Raw genomic sequence first — 17,290 nt, 5'->3', positions numbered from 1 at the left:
ATACTCCGATTAAGACTGTGTATTATGTGGAGCCTGTGGGTACTTGCCATAGCAGGCTTTATCAGGTATACCACTGCAATTCTAGTACCAATTGAGGATATATATGGTTCAAAAAGATATTCGATCAACTATCTCCCATTTGAGCGCTGGGAACAACTCATCATCAACAATTCCACTACATTATCATCAGGGACAGTTATGGAACTTGGGGACTACATTTCATGCTATGTACCGAATGTTGATGCAGATCTGGATAGTTCAGTAGCGCAGTATAACGAGACAGAACTGAATGAGATGCTAGAAAATGGAGTTAAAATCATTACCACTGTATTCAATGGCTGCATTACATATCTTGGTGGTTTTTGGAACTACGAGTTATGCAGTAATACTGGGCTATCCCAGTTTGATGGTGACCCCAAGACAAGTACATCGAACTATCAGTTAGGCAGGATCAAAAAATCTGTTGAAGATCGGGAATTTCAGCTTCTATATGATGATTTTGGTTACTACATTAGTGAACTTGTTGGTTCAGGAGACATTTGCGATTTGACTGGGCATCCAAGAGTGGTCGAAATTCAGTACATATGCCGCCCAGCAGCTGGACCTGCAAGCATACAATGGGTCAGAGAAATAAAGACTTGCCATTATGAAATCCAGGTGGCCATTCCTGAACTGTGTAGCCTTGAGATCCTTTCAAAAAGTGAAGATAAAATTGTATCAAGGTCCATACTCTGTGTTAACAAAGAAGATTCGAATTCTGGGGTCGTCGACATTATTAGCTCTTACAAGCCCACTTTCTTGGGCAACGAAGTCTACCTATTGGAGCCTTACGATAAGATATCATCACATAATAGGACAGCTTTAATGTTCACTGGTAACATGTCGTCTCATGGAAGCCTTCTGGAACAGAAGTTGGATATCAAGCTTGCGAATGCTATTAGTCGAATGGTTTTTCAACATTTGCTTCTACTACCTGATGGATTGCCATATAATGTTGATGATAAGTTCGCCTGGATGTCAGAAGTCCTGGATTCGAAAGGAAATTTCGTGACAATGGTACAGTTCAACCTCAGTTCAACGCTGGCCGATATTGATATCAATAGTTCAATTGAATTCAAAGGACCTGGTAACTTCGTTTTCTTCGAGAGAAATGTGAATCGCAATCTGGTTAATGTCCAGCCAGACCCAATCGTGGAAGAGGAAGCTGCTGCAATGGACCGTATTCTTGAAGCAGATTTACAGGAGGTCACCAAACAGATATTAAAAGGATTACTCTCCCCTGATCAGATACTGGAAGCTCTCGGGGAGCTGGATCTAATCGAACACGAGCAAGGGAATTTAGCTCAGGAGGAATCATCTTGATCCAGATAAAAGACTCTCTTACATGAAACGGACTGATATCACTATTCATTAACCCATTTCACTTGCAGACTCACTAAGACATGAAATGTTTCGAGTCAGCTTTGATTAAGGCTCTGTTTTTGGATGAGATGAATATGTAGAAAACTCGCTGTCAGATGTTTGTGATGTGTATCTAACAAAAAAATCGTACCTAGAGTTATGGTTGTTTTAGTATATTACACTTTATAGTTTACGATGCCATTGTCAAACTGATGAGAAAAAATCCTCCATTTCTGGCATACTTTGTTTGTAAGATGCATCAATGGAAGAAGTCTCTTCTCCGCCGGCGGCAGGTTGGACAGGAGTGTCTCCGAAATTGTCTGTTGCCGTTTGGCCTGCGACATTATTCGCTTCATCTTCCTCAGGAAGGATAAACGCATCTGCTAATGACTTCTTTTTGTATGTGGTACTAATTTTACCAGTAGGTGGAAGACGTGGCTTGCCTGATTTTGCCTTGTATGTCATTTCGTCATCTTCAAGTAACAACTCCGTGCCTTTCTTCTCCATCTCATCGATCGCCGTCTGATCCCCCGATGATGAACTCTTCGCTAATCTTTGGCGATAACTCTTGGACCTCTGCCAGGCTTTCTCAAGTAAAGGTACCAGAGTTGCCCAGTGTGCTTGTGTTGTGAGTTCCTCTCTGGTCAACTTCGAGTAAGGAACATTGCTGAATTCTTCTGGCTGAACCTTCTTAACTTGTACCTCTGTTTCCCCATCACTCGCTTGTGACTGAAAAGTGAGCAATTGAATCGGTACTGACGAACTTAACACCCCAAATTCTTTCTCCAAACCAAGCTCTTTGAATCCGAAAAAGTCCTCACCCGTAATTTCGGTAGCGAAATCTCCTGTCAAGAAACTTTGACTTTCATCTTCGAAGTTCCGCTCATTGAGCTCTTGTAGTGTTGGTCTTAAAAGGTCTTTTAGGAACCCCTCCAGCTTAGACTTGATGTCTAATAATTTCTTTGTTTTCTTTGTGAATTCAGCCTCATAATAAACAAATAAATCATCAGGCCTGCTGATACCATTTTCAAGGAGACTCATTTGCAAAATTTCCTTCGAGTTTGTTGTACTCAAAGAATTACTTTCGTGATGCATCTTGACACTTTTCACCAAATTGGATAAATAATCGCTGGCAATTTCCGTCAATATGTTAATGGCAGATGGCTGAGCAGTCTCGAAGCCGTTTGACATTGTAACTTTTGAGACATTTCTATGCATGATTCTCCACATTAGCTGCCTATTGCTTTTTGAATCACGAGTCGGCAGTTGAGACACTGGATCAATATCTAAAGAGTCATCTATGGTCTCGAATTTATACTGGTGTGTATTGATCAATTGATTGGGGTTTGCTCTAGCATTTTGATTAGCAGCTGGGCTCTGTAAGAGCCTAATGACCGAAATCTTGTGACATATGTGCCTGATATGTTGTATCAGACCAACGTTCTTGTTAATCATGGGCGTCATTCCTTTATTGCAGTTTGCTAAGAAGGGACTTGGTTTCGACTCGCCTTCCTCAAGCATCCTTTTTACACAGGCATCTTCCTCCATGTCAAGAATTCTGGCATCAGTTCCCTGATATGCTGTAGCAGGAAGGCCATTAACGCTATCGTACTCTGTCAAAAACAACGTACTATCGACTTCGATGTCATTTGAATCTTTCTCGAAAGGATCGGGGTTTTCGACCGTATTATCAGCATTGAATGAAACCTGATCATCCTCCTCTTGCTTAACTGCAGTGTGGAAGCCGTTCTTCATTATCGATTCTTTCTCTAATTGTTTCCTTTGTATTTCAATCTCTTTCTGGTCGCTGTATTCTGTATAAAGTTGCTCAAAAGTCTTCATTCTATAAGCGTCCTTTAGAAATGCCTTTGAATCAGTATTCAGTATTCCATTTTCAAAATATTGTGACCTTTTCAGACAAATTTCAGCACGTACTTTGGCGGTGACAGACTTCCAGACTGCGATTTCGACATCGTCTCTGTCGTCATCTTTTTCATTAAAGAATGAGTGAGATTCTGCCATCTCTTCATCTTCGTCTTCATCTTCCTCTAGAGTGTTCTGAATCGACTGGCTTTCTTCGTTTGTCACAACTTCCCCATTTGCACCATGAGCACTTTCGCGAGAACCTTCTTCGCCGTTAGGCTTTTTTTCAGCGGCAGGAGCATTAGCTTCTTCTTGCTTTACCTGCTCAGCAGGAGGGGCCTTTTGTGGAGTCTTTGTCTTGTCAGCGCCAATGTCAACAGCAGTATGATCATCGGTCGTCTGTCCAGCAGCTTCATCCATATTTTCGCGGTCATGAGCAACCTTTGCAGGTTTATGAGCTCCCATATTGAGTCCTTTCCTGCCAGACCCGGCAACTTCTTCCTCTTCCTCATCATAATCTCTATCTTTATCCACTTCCTCGAGTTCTTTCTCAAGATCGGCACGATTTCTTATGACTATGTCTGGAATCAAAGGTATCAATTGCATTGATTTCTTCTGCATAGCGATTGCATGACCTCTCAAGAAGTGTGACGGATCCGAATTGTAAAGTAAACAATTCTTCCAGATGAGCATGACATCATCGACAAATGACTGTTTTGATTCATATTGAAAGGTTTTCAACTTCTTGAGGACGGTATTTAAATCCATCGACTTTTTGATAATGAGATGATAGTTTGGAGCCTCCCTCTTACTAACTTTGTTTAGAAAAGGAGTGGAATGTTCTGTGTAATTTCTCAGCTCCAACACAACCTTTTCACAAGCCTCATAAAGTTCTTCTTGCCCTATCTTGTCGTCAGATGCCCATTTCGATCTATTTTTCCTAACATCCATGATAAGATGTTTCAACTCATAGTCAGAAATCTGAAGACTTGATTTATTCTCTTGAATAGATGCCAAAAGATGCTTCAAAGATAAATTGGCTGCACCTAAATTAACCGGAAGGCCCATTGGATCATGTTTGGCCGTTTCCCTCGGTAGGCCTATCATACTCTCGGTCGTCATTTGACTTTTGTGAGCCATTTTCTCCATTCTTCGATACCAAATCCTCGTCTTTAGCTTCATCAATAGGCCCATCCAAGTCTCCATGTCCTCTTTATTTCTAGTCCCATCTAGGAGCTTATCATTTTCTTCTAGCCTTAATCTTTTCAACATGTTTTCCCTATCATGTTCGAAATTATGGTATATCCTGTTGCTATTTTTCAGAATTTCTTCATTATTATTACTTCGCAGCCTTGATAAGGTGACCTTCGAGACTGTTAAAATTATTGTCAGGAGATTATCACTGTTCTCTTTCACCTCTATACTACTAGCGTTTTGTTCCTCGTTAGTTGGTGCCTTTTTTGGCCCTTCTTCGTCGTAGTCATCATCCTCGTCATAGTCATCTTCTTCATTTCTATCTTTCTCAAGGTCTATCTTTTCGTCATCCTTTTCCAACTCCTCCTCTTGAACTTCTTCCTCCAGCAGGATATAACCAAAGGAATCATCCGTCTCTCCATTTAGATCATCTCTCTCATCCTTGTACATGTAATCGAGGGCGCATTGCCAGATTACGTAACGTAGCTTTAAGGAAAGGTTTTGGATAAAATCTGCACCAGTTATTTGCTGTTTGAAATCTTCAAGGTCTAATTGAGAAAGGTCCTCATCTTCTTGCTCTTTACTGCGATCGCCGTCATCAGCGTCGTCGTTACCATTTTGACTGAGCTCTTTGACGTTATCTGTGTTGTCCTCTCTCATGCTATCTGTTGCTTCTGGAACTGCGCTCTCATTGGCTTCGGAGTTTTGCTCTGTTGGGTCGATGCTCTTGACTACATCGAGCACCACATTACCGTTCATTAATTCTTTCCAGACACGTAATTTGGTCGATTGATCTGCGATGGAGAGTAAACTCTCTAATACGACCAATTGCGGTGCAGTCAAGTATGAAGCGAAGAAACCCAAGTTGAAAAGTCTGTCTGTCAATTTCAACAGTGGTCGAACATCAGTTCGTTGATAATTGACAATAGGCATTTCTGCCCTCATCTTTCGCGACTTTTGGGGATTAAGCCACTATATCCCAGAAGTGTATTTATGCCCCAAATGTACTGCGTCAATGAGCCTAACTGTACTGGGAACAGGCAGTTTTTTACCTCTCTTTGACGCTACTTTCTATGTGAACCGCCTGAGTTTTTAGCATTTCATCTTTTTAATTTAAAGGTGATAGAAGAGCGAAATGGCGATGACAATACAAGCCAAGACAAAAGAACTCTAAAAGATGCGAATCGGGACCTGCAAAACCACAAGCCCATATTCATAGTACGAGGTATTTTTTTGGGCTTAAGCGGAGTATATGATGAAGGCCGAACACACTTCAATATTTACAGACACACACTTGGCCACCGCAGCAACCGGCACAAGGAACTTGCTCACATAATTCATTTCGAGCTAAGGAATGCAATAAGTCGTTCCCAGTAACCTATATATTTCTGCCGTCGAGCTATTAGTTCAATGAAGGAAGCCACATGATCCCTAAAGCTCGGTAGCTATTAAAAAACGAACCAAGAAACACAACAAAAAGATGCTCGCGTGGCGTAATGGCAACGCGTCTGACTTCTAATCAGAAGATTGTGGGTTCGACCCCCACCGTGAGTGCTCTTTCCAATTTCCGCGATAGTTTAATGGTTAGAATGGGCGCTTGTCGCGTGCCAGATCGGGGTTCAATTCCCCGTCGCGGAGAGATTATTTTTTTGCCACTACTATCTAACCACGTCATAGGTAGGTATCAAACAGCAGGATGCTTCTACTAACGGATGAGCTTTGGATAGACGAACAAGTACATTCACTATTTATAAGGTATATATGCATTTGATTCGCCTCATTTCACCAACACTTGGAACCGAGAAGAAGATCAAACCACATTATACGGCATACTTCTTGGTCCATTCTCGAGCAGTAGCCTCATATTTAGCCCTATCAGTCTTGTAGATATGTGCAATCTCTGGAACCAACGGATCATCTGGGTTAGCATCTGTCAACAGCGAACAGATAGACAGTAGCACTTTAGAGATAGTTAATGCTGGGGACCATTGGTCCTTTAGGATATCCAAACAGATATTACCATTGGCATTGATGTTTGGATGATATATCTTGGTAGTGAAAGCGATCTTTGGTGGCTTGAATGGGTAATCAGTTGGGAAATGGATCGAGAGGAAAAAAACACCGCCGGCATATGGAGAATCTGGAGGACCCATAATAGAAGCCTGCCAGTGATATATATCGTCACCAACTGGACCAGCTGAACAGGAAGTTGGAGGATCTCTGACAAAATGTTAGTATAAATGAACCATTTAGCGAAAGAACATTGAGTGACTCACCCGCTGACATACCTTCCTAAATCATTAAGTTCCTTGGTAATACGTTTTAGAGACATGATATTGGTTACTTTGCGTTCACTGAAGAGTGTGAGAGAGATGGAATCAAGATAAGGAAAAGACGAGATTAAAAGTACAAACAATGAAAAATAAAAAAGATATCAATTCAAGAAAGTAGGTTAAAAGTTGGGCAAAGTTTCAAGCCAGTTGTACAAAGTGGCAAAATCTAGTGAGGTGGAAGTGAGGTGGAAGTGAGGTGAGGTCGTCGAGAGGGAAATGGCTTCTCGTTGCTACTTTCAAATTCCCGCCCGCGAGAGAATCTCATAGAAGGTCATGGAAGAAATGAAAATTTTTCCTCTGATACAGACCACGTGATAGGAAGGTTGCCCGCTCATTAAAAACAAGTCACAAGGGATCGGACTTCTCTTCTGTCCTCTAATGTTTACTTTGTTAAGTCCAAGAAGAGTTATGGGTAGTTATGAAGAGGTTGCAAAGTGAATATAAGCGAGCGTTAGTCTCGTATGTACAATAACTGGTTTACAATACAGACGTGAGCGCTCCTAGCTGCATGGGCGGCTAAGTTAGGTGGTTCTCTATTAGCCGCCGAACTTCAATGGGGTCAGGTGATTTACAACTGTGTTACCCGGCAGTACTTGAAAATTTTCATTAGTGACAATACAAGTCAAAAGCGATGAGATGAGATGAGATGAGATGAGATGAGATGAGAGACATTGGTAGAGGCCGGTAATCACTAATTAAAACAATTATGGCTGGTGACTCGTTGCTATCAAGCATAAAGGATAAAGTGTCCTCGGGTCTGCAGAAGAAGAATAAGAATAAAACCAAGAAGAATGCGGTGAAAGAAGAATCTACTGGCGACAAACCCAACGATCAGTCGAATGACGATGATTTATTGCGTCGTGAAGCACTCGCTTTAGGGGCTACTGAAAAAGATTTGGAATTGATTAAAGATCTTGGAGATGATGAAGCAGAGGAAAGTGAACAAGAATTTGGAGATGAAGGTGAGGCAAAGGAGGATAAGGAATTCAATAGTGAACTACAAGGGTTTCTCAAAAATATCGGATTGAACAAGGAAGAAGTTGCTGCTTTTGCATTAGAAGAAGAAGAAGAAGAAGGAGATGAAAGAGATGAAGCAGAGGAAAAACCGCTTAGTTCAGACTCAGACTCAGAATCAAAACAGGAAGCGCAAGAGGAATCAGAATCGGAACCAGAAGAAGAAAAAGAATCAGAACCAGAAAGTGAAAAACAACAAGAAAAGAAAGACAGCGGATTCGTGAGTCAAAGCAATATGGTCCGTTCAGATAATTTAGTAGTGCCACTCGACGATGTTTGGTACAACATACCTTTGGATCCTCAAATTGCTAGAAACTTGAAGGAAAAAGATGTAGCATTGACTAAAGATCAGATTGAGAAATTGTACGAGAGAGGTAAGGAAAGCTTGCTCGCTGATAATCAGGTTTATTACGACGAATTAACAAAAGAGTCTTCGCAAAGAAAGTTTATGAACCAGGTCTTAACCAGTGGTACTTTGAACGATAAAATCTCTGCATTGACACTTTTGATTCAGGAGTCTCCTATCCATAACCTAAAATGTTTCGAGACTCTAGTTTCGTACTGTAACAAAAAATCTAGAAATTCCATTTTGCAAAGTTTGAATGCTCTAAAGGATTTATTCTTGAACGGTTTGCTACCCGACAGAAAACTCAGATATTTTAAAAACCAACCAGGATTATCAATGATGCTCAACAAGAGAACTTTAGCAGTTTTCTATTTTGAAGACTTTTTGAAAAAGACTTTCTTCAAGATTCTTGAGGTCTTTGAAAAATTGTCCCATGACCCAATTATTCATGTTAGATTGTCATGTCTGAATCATATCTTTGACCTTTTAACCAATAAACCAGAACAGGAGTTCAATTTGTTAAGGTTAGGTGTGAATAAATTAGGTGACATTGATTCTAAAGTTTCTTCAAAAGCGTCATTCTTGTTGCTAAAACTGGAGCAAGCTCACCCCAATATGAAGGGCATTGTCATTGATGCAATTGTGGATACTTGTTTGAGACCTAACGCCGATTATCACACCACTTACTATTCTGTTATTACTTTGAATCAAACGATCTTGAAGAGAAGTGAAGATGATATAGCGAACAAATTGATTAAGACATATTTCACACTTTTTGAGAAATTCTTGATTAATTCAGACAGCCAACATAATGATGACAAGGTGAAAGATACTGATAAGAGTTATGAAAATAAGAGAAAGAAGAATTTCAAGAAAGGTAAGAAAGGTGGTAAATCTGTCAAGAATGAGAAGACTGAAACAGATGTGATCAGTGAAAAGAATTCCAAATTATTCAGTGCATTGCTAACTGGTGTCAATCGTGCATTCCCATTTGCTCAAGTTCCAGCTTCCGTTTATGAAGCTCATTTGGAGACGTTATTCAAGATCACCCATTCTGCAAACTTCAACACATCTGTACAAGCTTTGGTTCTAATCAACCAAGTTGTGGTCAACGCAAAACTGAATAATGACAGATACTATAGAACTCTTTACGAGAGTTTATTGGACTCGAGATTGGTCACTTCTTCCAAGCAAGGTATCTACATGAACCTACTATACAAGTCTCTGAAACAGGATACTGATAACGTGGAACGAGTCGAAGCATTCGTGAAGAGAATTTTACAAGTCTGCTCGCATTGGTTAAATGTCGGTACGATCGCCGGTTTTCTTTTCTTGTTACTGCAACTCTCTCAAGCGGTCCCACCAATTAGAAATTTACTGATCAATTCTCCACTAGATCACGAATATCAATCAGATGACGAAGAGAACGCAAAACCAAGAGCTTATGACAGTCGTAAACGTGATCCGAAATTTGCCAATGCTGATCAATCCTCGTTATGGGAAATAATTCATTTCTCGAATCACTACCATCCTACCATTCAAATGTACGTTCAAGCCTTCATCGAAAACAAGAAGGATGAAGTTGTCAAGCCCGATCTGGGTCTATACACCTTGGCCCATTTCCTAGACAGATTTGTTTACAGGAACGCCAAACAAAAGCCAACCGTTAGAGGTACGTCTATTATGCAACCTCTATTTGGCGGTTCACAAATCGATCAAAGTCTCTTGATCAGATCCACCGATTACGCTACCAACGAAACTCCGGCCAACACTGAAAATTGGCTAAACAAGAAGGTGCAAGACATTAAACCCGATGAAAGGTTCTTCCACCAATACTTTACCACCAAGCAAGGTTCTATGAAACCTCAAAAGGATAAGACCAGTCACGCAGAAGCTGAAGACGACGAGGAGATGAACGAAGATGAGATCTGGAGCGCATTAGTCAAGTCAAGGCCCGACGTGGAGGACGACAGTGATGATGAAGATATCGGATTCAGCGACGAAGAATTCGGTTCCGATAGCGACAGCGAAGCCGAAATTGACCAAGAAGAGGTCCTAGCCTCCGAGGACAACGCTCCGGTGGACGAGAGCGCTGAGGAGCTCGAAGCATTCTTGCAAAGCGACGAAAACAATGCGCCAAGTGATCAAGAAAGTAACAGCGATGACGACGTGTTCTACAGTTTCTTGGGTGATGAAACCAAGGAGGAAGAAAACGATGCAGCCAGTGAAGAGGAAGTAGAGGAGCCAAACGCTTCAGCCAAGCGTTCTCGCGACGGTAATCAATCAAAAAAGAGTAAGAAGAGAAAGCTCAAGGAATTACCACTGTTTGCCTCCGTAGACGATTATGCAAAACTTCTCGATTCGGACGACGCCGACTAAATATAATCAGTCTCAACGCACACCTGTATACTAAGCATTACGTAAGACCAGCAAAGGAAATACCTAGAAAGCAGCCTCGAAGCCTCGAAAAACTACTGCAGTAATGCATCCCGCGCCATCCACAGTAAGCAAAAAAAGCCAAGCCTCCCGCACAAGCCTCGAACAACTACAATCTCGACGGAAGTAGTCATGGCCACAGTCTCTAGGCATGAATGTCCGAGCCGTGTTGTTGAGCCTATCTAGGCCATTTTGGCTTTGCAGTCTTGGTGCCCAATCAAGAAATGTCTCGACCAGACCATACCGACTGGTAATCTAACTAACTGGCATACGTAGTAATTATTGGCTCAACACGCGGTGCTATGCGATAGTGGGTGCAGGACCACGTCGACCATTTGGCGACTTTTACCAAGCTTGTTCACATATTCTATACATTGCGGGGCATTTCGCCATCAATGTCCCATTTCTTGTGACATTTATCATTCTTTTTCTCTTCGCATACGGATTGCATCATTTAGTAGTACGGCTCTTATTTTTTAGTAAAACTTTACTAAAATGGTTTCAACGCCCGCAGATATCATTCTTAAAGCAGTCGAAAATTGTCGATAACAATATTTTCAGTTTCAAGATCCTTTGTTTATCTGGTTCTTTGATGATTACTTGTGAGTACGATTCAGGTTCGAAAAGGCACGATAACTTTTTTCAGATTTTTTCTTCGGTATAATTGATATTTAATACCTTTCAGCCTGGTTAAGCAGCAGGAGATATAAACGCTCGTTTTTTCGATGGCTGCAGTGACAGATCCCACATCTTCTACCACTGCTGTTACGGCGGTTACAAATGCAGGCGCCGAAATATCTCATAATCATAATGAGGATGGTTCGGTAAAGACCGGTTCCAACACTGCTGGATCGAGTTGGAATCCTGCTCGCACAAGAGTCTTTGACGTCTATATGGATAACGGAACTCCACAGACGTCTCAGTTATTGGATATATTTGCGTGCGAGGAGAAAAATGGCAAGAAACACCAGCGAGCACCTTCAGAAGATGTAGAATTGCATAATTCTGGTTCTGGTAGAAGTACGCGGACCTTCTCCGGTGACGTTATAGAGAATGTGAAGAATAAGAGATTGAAGCTTGGCTCTAGAGAATCGGTTCTCCCGCTTTCGTTGCCCTCGGTGAAGAGTCCATACTCTGCTGTAGAGAACACTAGCTCTTCGAATGGGAGCGGATTTACTACTCATAGTTTTGCCAGTGAACAAATGGCTTTTGCTCAGACTGATAAATGGCCAACACAGATGGAATCAGCTTTCCTGGCCGCACTAAGATTGATCATCAAAAATGGTACCTCAAAGTTTAAGATTCACGACAAGAACTATGGGAGGAATGAGTTGATATCGTTGTTTGTGCAGTATCACACTGGTGAGGTACGGACCAAGAAGCAGATCTCGTCGCACATCCAGGTTTGGAAAAAATCCATCTCGAACAAGGTTTCGAGTAACATCAAGATAAATGAGCTGGATCAGGAGATTCTGCGGCTCATTGAAGAAGGTGCCACTCAGACTAATAAATCTTTGAAGCAATTCTATTCTACTTTTGAAGAGATCATCGCAGCATTGTCGAAGAAAGAGGAATCAGATTTTCATAATTCGCCCTCGGATCGCTTACAACACTACTCGTATCTGACACCTGCCACCAGTGCTTCTAGCAGTAGGTTACAGCAATATACCCCTACAAATGCATTATCTCCGCAACCTTTACAAGAAGCTCAACTGCGAGCTAACACACCAGCAACACCTTTGGACTACGCTAAATCGATTTATGGTAATTTGAAGACGTACAAATGTGTACCTGTCAAAGTTCAAGAAGTCAATATGTTGCCCCCAGGATCTAAATCGCAACAACGTGCATATGTGGGTCCATCTCAAAACGAGGCCAATACATCAGTCTTACAATCGGCAAAGGATTTGGAGTTACAACAGCGGCAACTAATCGAAAACTTGTCGCATGCTCAAACTTCTGTCAAGCTTCCTCCAGTATCGCCCGAATTATACGTAAGAAACATGCAAGGTCCCTATCAACCACAGCAACCGATGTGTGGCCCTCCGTCACAGGGGCTAGCATCAGCACCTATTTCGCATTACCCAATGGCAAGCCATCGGTTTCAGCACAATGTAGACCACGTACCTGCAGGCATGGTACTACCCCCACACGCATACTATCAGCAACCTCAAGTCTACGTACCGATTTCTGCCACTCATGGACCTCCAAGCAATGGTAACAATTTCCAGTTTTCACGCATGCCTATGAATGATCTACAACAGCCTCGTATGCAGATTTCTACGCCATCGTCATCATCGTCATCGTCATCACCGAAAGGAGGTCCCGTTTTTGGGGAGAGAGGTACGGGCCAAATCAATGGGACGAAATAGTGATGCACTTCATAATATATCACTTATGTGTATTGTATTTTTAAATCTATCTAAAAAACTCACTAGAATTAAGAAGCAACTAATAAATGGCATCGGCCATCGTACCTAGAGGTCGGTTTGTATGTGAAAAATTTTCGAGATTTGAACTCTAAATGAAAAAAATCGATGAGCTGAAAGATCTAAACTTCCGCAACCGCCAAGGCTCGCAATAATGTTGTGTAGGCTGAATTTGATTCGGCAGTCACTGCGTATCCCTAGAGGATTATCTGGGTCCCTTTATCACACATTATCGGGTACTAAGATTGCTAAATCGATTAGAGATGAAGCGAAGCGTGAAGTCCAGCTAATTCAGTCCAAGGTTCCGGACTTTAAGCCAACCTTGAAGATTTTGCAAATCGGTAGTAAACCTGACTCTTCCACATATGTTCGGATGAAGCTTAAGGCTTCGACTGAAGGCGGTGTTGCATGCGATGTGGAGAAACTGCCAGAGAATATCGCGGAAGTGGAGCTGATGAACAAAATTGAACAGATCAATGATGATGATTCTATTCACGGGTTGCTGATTCAATTACCTTTACCAAAACACCTTAACGAAGCGAAGATCACCAATGCCGTTTCTTTCAAGAAGGACGTCGATGGATTCCACCGTTACAACGCAGGTGAATTGGCAAAGAAGCAAGGTGAACCGTACTTTATCCCATGTACTCCAAATGGTTGCATAAGGTTACTTAAGGAAGCTAACATTGATTTAAGCGGTAAGCATGCTGTGGTTCTTGGTAGATCTGATATCGTCGGTACACCGGTTTCTAACCTATTGAGAAACATGAACGCAACTGTCACCATGTGTCACAGCCGTACGAGAAACATCCCAGAGATATTGTCCAACGCCGATGTTGTCGTTGCCGCTTGCGGTATTCCAAACTTCGTTAAAGGTGAATGGCTGAAAGAAGGTGCTGTTGTTATTGACGTGGGAATCAACTACATCCCAGACAGTAGTAAGAAATCTGGTCAGAGACTTGTCGGTGATGTCGATTATGAGTCCGCCAAGGAAAAGGCATCATACATTACACCTGTTCCAGGTGGAGTGGGTCCTATGACTGTTGCCATGTTGGTTCAAAACGTCTTGCTTGCCGCTAAGAGACAAATGAAAGAGGCTGACAAGATGCCACAAATTGCTCCACTACCATTACATTTGAAGAATCCAGTGCCATCCGATATTGATATCTCAAGAAGCCAACAACCTAAGCCAATTCAAGAAGTGGCAGAGGAATTAGGAATTCATAACCATGAATTGGAATTATTCGGTCATTACAAAGCAAAAGTCGATTTATCCATTTTGCACAGATTGCAAGACCGCGAGAATGGTAAGTATGTGCTTGTCGCAGGTATCACTCCTACCCCACTAGGTGAAGGTAAATCAACCACCACTTTGGGGTTGGTGCAAGCTCTAACTGCTCATTTGAATAAACCATCTATTGCCAACGTTCGTCAACCTTCAATGGGCCCAACTTTTGGTGTCAAAGGTGGAGCCGCAGGTGGTGGTTACTCCCAAGTTATCCCTATGGATGAGTTCAACATGCACTTGACTGGTGACATTCATGCTATTGGTGCTGCCAACAATTTATTGGCAGCCGCCATCGATACCAGATTGTTCCATGAACATACTCAAAAGAAGGATGCCACTTTTTACAACAGATTAGTGCCAAAGAAGAAAGGCAAGCGTACTTTCACTCCAAGTATGTTAAGAAGATTGAAAAAATTGGGCATCGAAAAGGTCAACCCAGATGACTTGAGTCCTGAAGAAATCAAGAGTTTTGCAAGATTGAATATCAACCCAGATACCATTACCATCAAGAGAGTTGTTGACGTCAACGATAGAATGTTGAGACAAATCACCATTGGGCAAGGTCCATCTGAAAAGGGGCAAATCAGACAAACTGGATTTGATATCACAGTTGCCTCTGAGCTTATGGCCATCCTAGCATTATCCAATGATTTGAAAGACATGAGAGAACGTATTGGTCGTATTGTTGTTGGTGCAAACTATGACAATGTCCCAATTACAGTCGAAGACATTGGATGTGCCGGTGCTTTGACCGCCATGTTGAAGGATGCCATTAAACCAAATTTGATGCAATCGCTAGAAGGAACTCCAGTCATGGTACATGCAGGTCCATTTGCTAACATCTCTATTGGTGCTTCGTCGGTTATCGCTGACAAGATTGCCTTGAAGTTGCTTGGTAAACCTAAGAATAGTCACGCTGAGAATGTGGAATCTGGTTATGTTGTCACTGAAGCTGGTTTTGACTTCACAATGGGTGGTGAAAGATTCTTTAACATCAAATGTCGTGCTTCAGGATTAGCTCCAAATGCTGTCGTCTTAGTTGCCACTGTTAGAGCTTTGAAATTGCACGGTGGTGCCCCAGATGTTAAACCTGGTCAAGCCTTGCCTGCTGAGTACACCGAGGAGAATGTCGATTTGGTCGCCAAAGGTGTTTCCAACTTGTGTAAGCAGATTGAAAACGCCAGACAATATGGCGTACCAGTTGTGGTTGCAATTAACAAGTTCGAAACTGATTCCGACGCAGAGATTGAAGTTATCAGAGAAGCCGCTAAGAATGCGGGTGCTTACGACGCTGTTGCCACAAATCATTGGGAGAAAGGTGGTGAAGGCGCTATCGATCTAGCCAAAGCCGTTGTTGAAGCCACGCAACAACCTTCGAACTTTGAGTACCTGTACAATGTGGAAGACACTGTGGAAGAGAAATTAGCTACAATTGTGCAAAAAATGTATGGTGGCTCGAAGATAGAAATCTCACCAGAAGCTCAAGCCAGGATTGACGCTTACAAGAAACAGGGCTTCGGTCATCTACCTATTTGTATCGCCAAGACTCAATACTCCTTGTCTCATGATGCAGCACTAAAAGGTGTCCCAACCGGATTCACTTTCCCAATTAGAGACGTCAGAGCCTCTGTTGGAGCCGGCTATCTATACGCATTAGCCGCAGAGATTCAAACCATCCCAGGTCTCTCCACCTACGCAGGTTACATGAACGTTGAGATAGACGAAGATGGTAAAATTGAAGGTTTGTTCTAGTTTTACCACTTTTTATAGAACACTTTGTATAGATTTTTAACATTCCACATATCAAACGATGCGATAAGACATTTCCAAGTCTTGCAAACTTGAGAAGAAGAAAAATAGCGATGATAACCCAAGCTGGAGAATGGGAATACACTTTCAAATTGATTAGGATAAGGAGGGGACATAAACAGGAACTAGAACTGGAGCTACAACGAAAACATGTACTTTTTCCCCCAATCCTGGCGGGACAGTTTATCCCGGGATCACTCGAATATATACCTTTATATCATGATGATTTAAGTAAACGAAATAAGCGTAATTGATTAGCATATTGTTGTATTTGAACGTTAGGATCTTGTAGAGCTTATACTACATAAACGTACTGAAGAGTTAGATGATATTTAAAAAAAGCAGTTTGGAGCAATTATAATGAAAGGTGAGTTGAAAAACTTCAGTCAAATTAAGCATCTTCCTTCAACAAGTTTTCTCTCTTCTCTGCGACTCTTTGAGCTCTTCTCTCACGAGCAGCTCTGTTCTTAGATCTTCTAGCGTCAGCTTCCTCCTTCAAAGCCTTTTCACGTTGAGCATCAGCCTTAGCTTGAATGATGTGTTCGACCAAAGCTCTCTTGTGCTTGAAACTGTTACCCTTGGCCTCCTTGTACAAGACGTGGTACAAGTGCTTGTCGATCTTACCAGCGTCACGGTACTTAGCCAATAGTCTTCTCAAGACACGTAGTCTTCTGATCCAAACGACTTGGGATGGCAAACGGGCTTCCTTAGTACCCTTTCTCTTACCGTAACCACCGTGACGACCGTTTCTCTTGGACAAAGCGTAAGCTCTGGTTCTGGATCTGGAGTGAACAGTGACAGCCTTCTTAACGATAGTACCGTTCTTCACCAATCTTCTGATAGCGTTTCTGGAGTTGGCTTGAGCAAGTTCAGTGGTCTCATTTGGGTCTAACCAAACCTTTCTCTTACCAACACCGATGACAGAAGCGGCAAGTCTCTTTTGAGTACGTAAGTTAGCCCTGCGATTTAAAATTTGTTAGTCATTAGTTCATCTTGGAGGGGGAGTTTCATATAACTCGTAGTAACGATTTCACTATTGGTACATCAATTCACATACATTTTTGCTTTGGTCTTTCTTGAACCTATTGAGTAGATTCAGTTTACAAAAGTATCATTTTTAGTACCCTCTCTCTGATTGAATGCCTTGCCAAGGATCCTTCGATGAGCGGTGACAGCT

The 17,290-nt window shown here is 41.9% G+C and overlaps 8 protein-coding genes and 2 non-coding genes across 10 annotated transcripts; 7 read left to right on the top strand and 3 right to left on the bottom strand.

Annotated features, from left to right (window-relative positions):
* Positions 1-24: 24 nt before the first annotated feature.
* YOS9 (Yos9p) lies at positions 25-1,362 on the top strand (the record flags this gene model as incomplete). Its single annotated transcript, XM_003682186.1, has 1 exon — positions 25-1,362. The coding sequence occupies one exon, from the start codon at positions 25-27 to the stop codon at positions 1,360-1,362; it is 1,338 nt and encodes a 445-aa protein (XP_003682234.1).
* A 243-nt stretch (positions 1,363-1,605) lies between these two features.
* On the bottom strand, positions 1,606-5,403 carry SPT7 (SAGA histone acetyltransferase complex subunit SPT7; the record flags this gene model as incomplete). Its single annotated transcript, XM_003682185.1, has 1 exon — positions 1,606-5,403. The coding sequence occupies one exon, from the start codon at positions 5,401-5,403 to the stop codon at positions 1,606-1,608; it is 3,798 nt and encodes a 1,265-aa protein (XP_003682233.1).
* A 537-nt stretch (positions 5,404-5,940) lies between these two features.
* On the top strand, positions 5,941-6,012 carry TDEL0Ftrna7R. The gene has a single exon. It is a non-coding gene; the product is annotated as a tRNA-Arg (tRNA).
* A 12-nt stretch (positions 6,013-6,024) lies between these two features.
* TDEL0Ftrna3D lies at positions 6,025-6,096 on the top strand. The gene has a single exon. It is a non-coding gene; the product is annotated as a tRNA-Asp (tRNA).
* A 182-nt stretch (positions 6,097-6,278) lies between these two features.
* Positions 6,279-6,790, bottom strand: UBC5 (E2 ubiquitin-conjugating protein UBC5; the record flags this gene model as incomplete). Its single annotated transcript, XM_003682184.1, has 2 exons — positions 6,279-6,678; positions 6,747-6,790. The coding sequence occupies 2 exons, from the start codon at positions 6,788-6,790 to the stop codon at positions 6,279-6,281; spliced, it is 444 nt and encodes a 147-aa protein (XP_003682232.1).
* Positions 6,791-7,497: 707 nt separating this feature from the next.
* On the top strand, positions 7,498-10,530 carry MAK21 (RNA-binding ribosome biosynthesis protein MAK21; the record flags this gene model as incomplete). Its single annotated transcript, XM_003682183.1, has 1 exon — positions 7,498-10,530. The coding sequence occupies one exon, from the start codon at positions 7,498-7,500 to the stop codon at positions 10,528-10,530; it is 3,033 nt and encodes a 1,010-aa protein (XP_003682231.1).
* A 782-nt stretch (positions 10,531-11,312) lies between these two features.
* TEC1 (Tec1p) lies at positions 11,313-12,959 on the top strand (the record flags this gene model as incomplete). The annotated part of the gene is made up of 1 exon (XM_003682182.1): positions 11,313-12,959. One exon carries the CDS (start codon positions 11,313-11,315, stop codon positions 12,957-12,959), a length of 1,647 nt encoding a protein of 548 aa, XP_003682230.1.
* A 211-nt stretch (positions 12,960-13,170) lies between these two features.
* On the top strand, positions 13,171-16,056 carry MIS1 (trifunctional formate-tetrahydrofolate ligase/methenyltetrahydrofolate cyclohydrolase/methylenetetrahydrofolate dehydrogenase MIS1; the record flags this gene model as incomplete). Its single annotated transcript, XM_003682181.1, has 1 exon — positions 13,171-16,056. One exon carries the CDS (start codon positions 13,171-13,173, stop codon positions 16,054-16,056), a length of 2,886 nt encoding a protein of 961 aa, XP_003682229.1.
* Positions 16,057-16,166: 110 nt separating this feature from the next.
* On the top strand, positions 16,167-16,367 carry TDEL0F02060 (uncharacterized protein; the record flags this gene model as incomplete). The annotated part of the gene is made up of 1 exon (XM_003682180.1): positions 16,167-16,367. One exon carries the CDS (start codon positions 16,167-16,169, stop codon positions 16,365-16,367), a length of 201 nt encoding a protein of 66 aa, XP_003682228.1.
* A 137-nt stretch (positions 16,368-16,504) lies between these two features.
* Positions 16,505-17,172, bottom strand: TDEL0F02050 (60S ribosomal protein eL19; the record flags this gene model as incomplete). Its single annotated transcript, XM_003682179.1, has 2 exons — positions 16,505-17,072; positions 17,171-17,172. Coding segments are annotated over 2 exons (570 nt in total).
* Between the last annotated feature and the right edge of the window lie 118 nt (positions 17,173-17,290).

Source organism: Torulaspora delbrueckii, chromosome 6, assembly GCF_000243375.1.
Source record: "Torulaspora delbrueckii CBS 1146 chromosome 6, complete genome".
Lineage (NCBI taxonomy): Eukaryota > Fungi > Ascomycota > Saccharomycetes > Saccharomycetales > Saccharomycetaceae > Torulaspora > Torulaspora delbrueckii.
This window is presented reverse-complemented; position numbering and strand designations above follow the sequence as displayed.